General features: G+C 39.3%; 1 protein-coding gene across 1 annotated transcript in view; it reads right to left on the bottom strand.

Annotated features, from left to right (window-relative positions):
- Nucleotides 1-5,344: 5,344 nt before the first annotated feature.
- Nucleotides 5,345-9,936, bottom strand: part of DCTN4 (dynactin subunit 4) — a 29,528-nt gene continuing 24,936 nt past the window's right edge. The window contains exon 13 of the mRNA XM_016118755.2: nt 5,345-7,946. Coding sequence (XP_015974241.2) covers nt 7,733-7,946 — 214 coding nt within the window. The 3' untranslated portion in view covers nt 5,345-7,732. The remainder of the gene's footprint in view (nt 7,947-9,936) is intronic.

The following is a 9,936-nucleotide window of genomic DNA, read 5'->3' as shown; positions in this document are numbered from 1 at the left end:
TCTTATTTAGGCGTCTTGGGCGCCCTTGGGGCGGGGCCTGTGCGTCGTGACGTCAGACGCTCGGAATTTCTTCGCTTAACAGTTGGAATCCTGTTCTGTGTTACAACCTGGTGCTCCCTTGAATTGGTCCCTACTTGGGATGAAGAACCCCAACTACAGCTAGTTTATTTTAAAATTGAGTGAAAGAATAAAGGGACAAACAATGAATGAGGGGCTGGCATTAAAACAGCGTTAGCTCTCACTGAGCGTTTATTATGCCAGACGCTGGACGAACGTCTTGCGTTGTCAGTGTCTAATTTCTCACAATAACTTCTGTAGGGTTGCCCGATTAGCAAGCAAAAACAGAACGTCTAGTTAAAGTTATATTTCAGATAAACAGCGAACCTCATTTTAGTATAAATATGTCGCAAACGTTTATACTAAAAAACGACTCGTTTATCTGAAAGTCGAATTTAGCTGGATGTAATGTATTTCATCTGGCAGCCACTACTCTAGGCAAGTACGATTGGCTCTCTTTTACAGAAAAGGAAACAAGTTTAGAGAGATTAATTTGCTCTTGGTCGTGTAGCTAATCAGTGGTGAAGCCATAAATCCAAAGGCAGTTTTTCCAACTTCTAAAATGAAGAGTCTCATGGATCAACACATTCACCGTTTTGGGAGCAACTAATAATCACTGCCAATATTTTACAAATTTCAAGCATTCTGGTACCACTTTCATAATTTTTGAAATTCTATCATCAAACTCCCTAAAACGTTTGTCACCTAATTTTAAAAAAAAAACAACAACAACTCAGGTTTATTTAAGGTATAATTTATGTACAGTAAAAGTTTACCTTTTAGTTATAGTTAGGAAATTTTACATTCACCACAAATGTAGAATAGTTCCATCATTCCAAAAAGTTTCCTTGTGCCCCAGTCAATGCATTTTTCCCCACACACAGTCCATTGATCCATTACGTACCTAAAGTTTTGCCTTTTCCAGAATGCCATAAATGGAATCCTATATATAGCTTTTTGAGTCTTACAACTTCTTAGCATATTGTATTTGAGATTCATCCATATTGTTACATGTTTCAGTAATTTGTTTCTTTTTAGTGTTGAGAATTCAATGTATGGATGAACCAGGGAGGTTTAAAAAAAATCTATTTGCCAGTTGATGGACATTTGAGTTCTTCCAAATTTCAGTGAACATTTTAAAAAGCCATTATAAACAGTCACATACAAGATGTTGCATGGATTGGGGCTGAAGAAGCCTTCTCAAGTGGTCATGTTTCACCCCTGGCTTTCAGCTGTCCTGCATACCTACACTATGGGGCTAAGTCTCTGCCCTTGCCCACCCCCCTAAGCAGCCGATGTTTGGTACTAGCTGCTTGCTAGGTTGGTAGTGGGAGGAGGAAGGGGTCAGGGATTCTTTGTTCTAATTCAGCCTCAGTCTTTTAGTAGGTCCCTTGTGGCCAGTCCTTGGGAATGGGTCTTTCTCTCAGCATTCTTGCTCCTCCTCTTTGCAGCAGCCAAACCCCAACTTGTATCTGTGGCTGGCCTTGTGAAGGAGAGTTTTCCACCCTTTCTGCAGTGGTAGAACTTTAACGGTATTAGTACAGAATCTTGGGGTTCAAGACTAAATTCTGTCCCTTCCAAGGTTGAGGGTTTTTCTTATCTGGCCCCAGCACCAAAGAGTCTTTTACCTGTACCCTAGAGAGACAGGATTTTCTGTTCCTCCCCCAGCAGCTTAGGTCTTTTTGTTCCTTATGAGGGAAGAGCCTGGGCAGGGAGAGGCAAGGTTTAATACCTTTCCTACACTGGTAGCAGACCCCTCCTGCATGACTCCAAACCAAGGGAGGCTCTGTAGAGCTCCAGCACTACTCTCCTTCCTGTCCCCATGGGTCTTTCTTATGAACACCTGGTGGAGGTCTTGGAAAAAGCCTGTGAATGCATGCAAGCTTTCTTAGTGTCTTAGGCTCCCAGGGATTTTATATTGCCGTGTTGGCCCAAATTTGGCCATTAGTGATTCTTTAATATTTTAATTGATTTCCTCTTACCTGCTCATATAGTGGTCAACATTTCTTCCCATGCTCTGCTATAGGTGAGCCAGTCTACATGCCTGTTGTCTCCTTGGAGGGGTCTGTTCCTCCTTGAAATTCAGGCTATTTGAGTGCTCTGCCATATTAGCTCTCTGACAGGTCCAGTAAAATCTATGATTTTGTCATCTATCCATCTTTTCTTGTTGACTGGGAGTGACATTCTTTCCAGATCCCTATATCACAGGCAGAAGTGGAACTCCTGAGTCACATCATTTTACTTGTGTATTTAAATAAAAAAATTTGATCACATCTATAAATGGAAATTAGTATCACATGTTTAGATATATTTTTTAGTAAGTAGCTACTGTTGTCTGCCAAAGCCTCTGAGCCAGAAGACTGTTTTTTTTTTTTTTTTAAATGAGTGTTAGATGTTACAAACCTAAGAGTGTTGATACTTTTTCCTTGATTTAATCTGAAGTATGGGGAGGAAAAAATGAGGATACAACTTTCTCACTGGCTGATTCCATATTATTTAATGTTACTTTCATTTAACACTTAAAATCATTATCTTATGTAGATGTCTCACCTATATTTTCACTATAGCTGTCCCTGACCATAAGAAAATGAGGATAAAGTTAAGTACAATAGCTCCCTCACTTATCTATGGGGAATACATTCCAAGCCCCCAGTGGATGCCTGAAACAAGGAATAGTACTGTATATGTTTTATACTGTACATACGTACACACCTTTTCTCTTCAAAGAAGCACTCTACACTTCTCCTTGGCATATCCGAATAGCCAGCATCATTACTCTTGTGCTTTGGGGCCATTATTAAGTAAAACAAGGGCTAATACTGCAATACCGACCACAATAGTCGATTCAATAACTAAGTGACTAACGGGCGGTTCGCATAAACAGCTCGCATAGCTGGATGAAGGGATTATCCAGTCTTGATTAGTTGGACAGCACGAGATTTTTATCACGCCACTCAGAAAAGCATGCAATTTAAAACTTATGAATTATATCTGGAATTTTCTATTTAATATTTTCTGACCAAGATTGACTGCAGGGAACTGAAATCCAATTGAGCAAATGACTTAGCTCTGAGCTTTTGAGTTTGCTCCAGGCTGCCCTGTGAATGGAATACAGGAGAAACAGATGACAAAGGGGCCCGGATTTGGCTCCGAAGGAGTTTGCAATCCAGTAAAGCAGTGATGTACATAGAAAACCCCAATCAAGGAAGAAGCACATGCTCTGCAGAGAACTATGATGGCAGATTGAGAGAGATGGGAGCAGGAAAGGAATTCTGAAAAGAGCGTAAAAAGAGGTAAGGGTACTGTACATAAACACCAGAACAGAAAAGCTCAAGTAAGATATTTGGCTTACGACGAAATAGAGGCAAATGTATATTAAAAATAAAGATAAAAGATCAACAGCTATATAAATAAGGGAAAGGATGATAGAATTAGTCAACAAATACTGGGTACCTACTATTTGACAGCCATTGTTTTAACCTCTGCAGAAACAACAATTTTTTAAAAAGACAAAATTCCTGGCACTGGAATTTATGTTCTAGTATGAGAAGTCAGAAAATAAAGTGTACAGTATGCAGATGGTATTAAGTGCTGTGAAGAAAAATAAAGCTGCAAAGGGGGACAGAGAATTTATTTAGGGGAGGGCTGTTTACATCATTAGATAGGGTGGTCAGGGAAAGCCTCATATAGAAGGAAGTATTTGAGCAAAGGCCTGACTGGGTGTGGGTGAGAGACAACTGGGAGGGCTTTTGAGACAGAGGGAACAGCCAGTGCAAAGGCCCTGAGAAACCACATGGCTGGGAGACTCAGAAACAGCACAGGCTCATGCGGCTGGGGTGGGTGAGCATAGAAAAATAGATGAATTAGGGAGTGGGTTTCAGGTCACATAGGACCTCAGAAGCTATTGTAAGGACTTTGCCTTGCTCTTGAGCAAGCAGAGAAGCCTAAATTTTAAGCGGAGGAATGACTTAATCCCTCTGGCTGCTATGTTGAAATTGACTAAAGGGACTAGGGTGGTTTCAAGACTATTTTGGATGGTACATAATAATCTAGTGGTCTATACAGATGACAGTGATTTGGCTTAGGATGTTTGAGAGGGTGTAAAGTGGTCACAGTTTGAAGATGAGCTGACAGGATTTTACTGACTTAGTGGATGTGCCATTAAGAGGAGCAAGGGCGATGCCAAGGTTTTTATTGTGAATAACTGAAGGATACAGCTGCCACTTAGGGACCAATGCAGGAGAGGCAGATGTGGTGAGAGAAAATCCGAACTGTGGTTTTCAAATTTCAGACTATTCTAGAATTGGTATGTAAATTTAAAAGATGGCCTGAAACCTGAGTGAGATCGCTAAGAGTGAGCGGAGAAAAAAGGAGTCTAAGACACAAGGCCTGCTACACTCCAAGGCTGGGAAGATGGGAAAGTACTAGCAAAAAATACAGAAATTGTGAGGTAAAAGGAAAATCAGGAGTGCCGTGTTTTGGAAACGTAAGTGAGGAAATTCTTTCGAGAAGGGAGACATCAACTGTCAGATTGAAAGAGTAGATAAGGGCTGAGAACTGGCCATGTATTTTAAAGTGTGGATCATTGGGGACCTTGACGAAAGCAATTGTGATGATGTGGTGGCGTGGCAGCCTAAGTGGGACAGGTTCAGGTGAGAAAGGGAGGAGAGGAACTGGAAGGTGGAGTTTGTTTTGCTGTCAAGGGAGGAGACAAATAGGGTGGCAACTGAAGAGGGGTGTGAGGTCAATTACTTTTTAGATGAGAGAAATCATAGCATGCAACTAGAAACGATGCAGGAGAGGGGTGGGGAGAATTGCTCAAGTGATATCCTTGAAAAGGTAAGAGGATGAGACTGAGTGCATTAAGTGGTGGGGCTGGCTTGAGACAGGAGGGGAAACGATTCATTTACAGTAAAAGGAGGGAAGGGAAGAGTTATACATATGAGTACAGATAAAAGTGGATGAGTGGCTACTTGTTGGGCTTGGGCCATTTTATATATTTGAAAGCGTATCTTGGCAGCAGTGACCCAGGATAAAGGCTGGTAGAGACCTAACAACATTTATATAATGGTTCTGAGAATATGTTTATAAGGAATTCAGGTAACATCTACCTATGCAATGTTCCAGTGAACTAACATGGTATGAGGCTTTAGCTTAGTTCCTTTAAAGAAATGGAAGAAGGGAGCATGCCTCACTGATTCTCATATTCTTTTGACTCCACCCCTATCATCTGACTCTGAACCACGCTATTACGAGCAGTCTTCATGAAACCAAACAAAAGACACACTCGAGCTTTGTCTGCTTTATTTCACTACATTAGGCAATAAGGCAAAACAGGAACCTGTCATTCATAAAGATCAAGGAGTGCCTCTCATTCCCAAAAGGGACCAAAAAGGATGCCTCTTCACAAATATGTATGACACTTAGTTCATTACATCTATAAGCACTTTGAACAAAGAAAAACTTTGGTGGCCTAATCAAATCATGAATCCAAACTTATAGCTTTAAGTTTCCAAAATTATAGTTTCTAGTGCTAATGACACCTAATTTGCTTGCAGGGGTGCACACTGACTATGCATTAAAAATCTTGCACCTGATCTAATATAAAAGTAACAAAATTCCGAATTCACTAGCTACAGGTGTTGAGCCACATCTAGCACAAAATACTGGCTTGCACTGAAAACTATCTTGAGGAAACATTAAACCAATGGCTCTGTTATTTTGCAAGTTAATTTGGTTTCTGATGAAAAAATTCTATGGTCAAGTGTTTTTCTGTTCCTGTGTCATAGGGGTTTGATGAGACCTATTCCTTCGACATTGTTACCTTTAGGAAAAAATGCCACCTACATGCCATAAATTCGTAACACACAATTGTGTGTAGTCTATGCAAATGTGCAAACATAGGAAGCTATTCTCTACTTTGATGCTCATTTCCTCCACTGGAAAATATGGAGCAGTGGCTTCACAGTAGGCTCTAGCAAGTAGTGAAATAAAAATTAATTTAACACTCTGGGGTCACAACAAATTAAACTATCTCTACAGTCTGCATATTTGTCATTACACAATCCCTGCCCCCACTCCTAAGAGGCTAAACTTTACATATTACTGTCATAATATTAGAGATATGAGTATTTTTTCTTACACTGCAGCATATATATTACTCTGTGGACCATTGTTTCGTAAAATTTGCTTGACCTTAAGAATACAATTTAGTGTCTTTCAAAGGCTTCCTAAATATTCTTGTCTTCCAGGGGGCGCAGACAAGATACTATGTCCTGTCTGTATTCTACATTACTATATATCTTTTTTTTTTTTTTAAGTAAAGGCTTGAACTTAAAAACAAAACCAGGATAAACAGGAAATTTCTTTTCACCAGAAGTCCGTTGGCCACTGCTTACAACGCTTTTATAGAAAACGTAGTGCAGCTGGTTGTCTACTTTGTCAAGTCTCATTTTGGAAAACATCACAGAAATTAAGGTTAACGATCCAACTCCAGGATACCAACCGAAAACGGCATGTGGCTATGAGGCAAGTGCTCTGGGTTACTTGCTGAGCTATTTTATGGTTTACAATCAAAATGGTCTAATTTGACATACCATATGATAAAAGTCAAACTCAAGAAAGGTTCTTTTTCTTAATATCCAGTTTTGGATTCAAGAGATTATAACTTAATTTCCTCTTAAAATCAATGGAAAGAACATTAGTTCAGATCATGCTAAATATCTAACCTTTAAATGTTTTCTGCATTCCAGAAGTGAACTTGTCCACCAAGTTTTCCTTGGGCTCTTTCCAGGTCCCAAATACACACAACAATCTACTGAGTTAAAGAGGCAGAGCAGAGAAGGGGTAGGGAGTAAGGCATTTAAAGATTGCCTCCCTGTGGCAGCATTAATCCCTGGATATTACAGCAACATTTAAAATGAATGGAATTTGTCACCCCTTTGTCATGGAACGTAAGTGCTTGCCTCTCTAATTCTTAAAAGTTCCATAGTCTACTGGGAAAAAATTTTAAGAGCAGTCAATAACTAAGTATGCCGTATTCACTTAGAAGGGGCAAATCAAAGCGCCTTAAGAATTTCAGAGGTTCTTTCACTCACCACAAAACCAAAGACAATGTGACAACTCTATTTTTCTGTCAAATGGAAATCTATGGCAAGATGGAAGCCATGATGGCAAGTGAAGGGTTATGTTTACAGACTGCTAGCTTATATCTAATGGAATGCAGAAAGCAGTTAGTACAATGAGACCAATACTGGATCATGGCTAGCAAGTCTACCTTTTGGTTATCATTTTAAGTTTCATTTGTGAGATTGTAATCCTTTATGAGATCTGATCAGGAGACAGTATGTCAGAGTTTCAAAGATGGTAAATCTAATGCCATTCCAAGGAACAGCCATCCCCTTTCTCGGGATGAAACTATGCTGTTGATATTCAACGTGCAGAGTTCAGTGAGGGAGACACAGATATACTGGTGTTAACAGAAGTGAGAGCAAGAGGAACAGCAGTTACCCAGCGTTCCTAATGCCTTGCTTGAGCCCCCACCCTCCTAGAAATAGGATTCAGTAGTGCACGAATACATCATTATAAACAAGGCCTACTGAAGCAGCAGCTTCCACATTTTAACACAAGCTTGTGGTGATATTGTCCTTCGGGATATGCCCAACAGATAAACCTTTTAAGGAAGAAGCGGGCCCAAGCTCAGTTCCACATGCTGGGTGAGCCAGATGACTTCTGAGCCCTGGTCACCTTCTTCGATGGGGCGGATGGGGGCTGCCAGGTTTTTAAAATCATGCTTCATCTTAAAGCACACGGTCACTTCGCCCTCCTCACGTTGTGGCGTCACTTTGATGAAAATACCCACTTTGTTGGCCTTTCTGAAGGCTATAATGCTATGAAAGGAAATGAGCACAGTATTAGGAAGGTCACGAGTCAGCCAAGCCATTAAGATTTACAGTCATTTTAAGGCCCAACAGGAAATCTCTGATTACAAGATATGACCATTATCCCGTTTATCTGTAATGAAGAGTTTCTTCAGCAAAATGTTTACCTCATTTTTTTTAGGTTAAAAAAGTAAAATATAGTCAAATTCAAATGGGGGAAAGTAAAAGTCTTTGCTTTATTTTCCCATTCAGCACAAGAGAAAAATTGTAAACACTTTGGTTCTTAACCTACCAGATATTTTTCTGTGAGTTTACACTTTTCTGTTTCAACCAACAGAAAAGGGACACATTATTCTTCAACTTGTTTTTTTTCATTCTGTTTCCACAGACACCTTACCATATTGGTACGTTTAGATCTTCTTCATTCTACTTAATGGTTACCTAACAGTTTATTCTATATTTACCATACTTGGTATACACTGAGGTTTTTGCCAGTGCTTCTGTTATAAACAAGGGTGCTGCAAACATCCCTATATATTCATTCACTTTTGTACACATTTGTGTACAAATATGCTAATATTTCTGTAGGACATAGACTGAAATTAGCTCAGAGCTAGAAGAATTTCTAGAATAATATAAATCGGTGTATTTTTGTAAATAGCCTATGTAAATTAGGAATTTTTAGATAGAAAATCTTTTTAGTTGAGGTTTTCTCTGACCTGCACTTGAAGTTTGTGTTTTAAAAACAGCTTCATAAAGTAAAAGGGCAATGAAATAAACAATTTAATCTACTGTCCAAATAATACTTTCAGAAAAGTTAAACATTTACATATTTAAATGGTATTATGTAACATTAATTTCCAGATATCTACAAGTCCTATAAAGTATAATATGAACTATAAATCAATTTTTTAAATTAATGTTATATAATTAATCTTACTGGAATTCTATATCTCAAATAATCTTTCCAGAAGTCTATCTTAACAAATTTCTGTACTGAGTGTAATTTAAGGACCCACATAAAGCAAAAAATTACAAAGAATGCATTTTGTATTGTAGTTAATTAAATTCCTAATTTGTATCAGATTCATTAAAAAATATTTGGTTAAAAATAGTAAAAAGGAAAAAGTCTGTCTTTCTGTCCTTAATTTCCTAGGCGACCACTGCCATCTGATTTCTGGTGCCCGCCTAAACCTGCTAAAGAGAACTTGTGGAGTGGAGGCTCGGACTCTATAGATTAACAAAACAGAACACAACACCTGCCCTGGTGCTTTCTGAAGTTAACCCAAGTTTTGCAATCACTGTAATAATCTCACCTTTGCCCTCACTTTATTTTTCCAATCCATCCCGTGTTCTCTCTTCTTTCTAACTTGCTGAGGGAGCTTTTGATCACTGTTAAAAAACCTTAAACGTTCCCTATGCCAGTATATTAAGCCATTATTATTACTAAGGTCCATGCCCACCTCCTACACCTTGCTTTGTGACTCAGGACGACGCTAACCACATTCCTGCTTGGTAGACTGGCTCCTCCCTGTGAGCTTCTTGTTTGTGTGTGGTTCCCTGCGCATCACGCCAGCAACGCTCCTTCAGCTAGAAAGTGGCGATAGCTAGCTGCAGTTTTCCAGCTCTTGAATACCAGCTTCATCATGCTACCTCTTCTCTGCCATCCACAGATGTCAGCACCAGTCAAGCACTGTCCCCTCTCTCGCCTCCTGAGATCTGAGTTTTAGCTCCATGGGGCTTCTCCTTCAAGCTTCTAAATTTTAACACTCCTAACCATTTCTTTTGTCCCCTCAGCCCTAGGGGTGGTAGCTGCTTCAAAAATCTGACATCTCTGGGATACTTCAGAATTTTTTTAGCCTTCAAAGTTACCCAGGTAACAATTCTTTATATAAAATTCTCTCTATTCAAATAACTTACATCATTTTTGTCTTTAGATTGGATCCTGACTGATGCATTCCCCATTCAGGAAAAGGTTTGATTGTTTACTTTTCAGTTT

This window comes from Rousettus aegyptiacus, unplaced genomic scaffold (assembly GCF_014176215.1).
Source record: "Rousettus aegyptiacus isolate mRouAeg1 unplaced genomic scaffold, mRouAeg1.p scaffold_m13_p_7, whole genome shotgun sequence".
NCBI classification, from domain to species: domain Eukaryota; kingdom Metazoa; phylum Chordata; class Mammalia; order Chiroptera; family Pteropodidae; genus Rousettus; species Rousettus aegyptiacus.
Note: the sequence above shows the minus strand (reverse complement) of the source record. Positions and strands in the feature narration are given on the sequence as shown.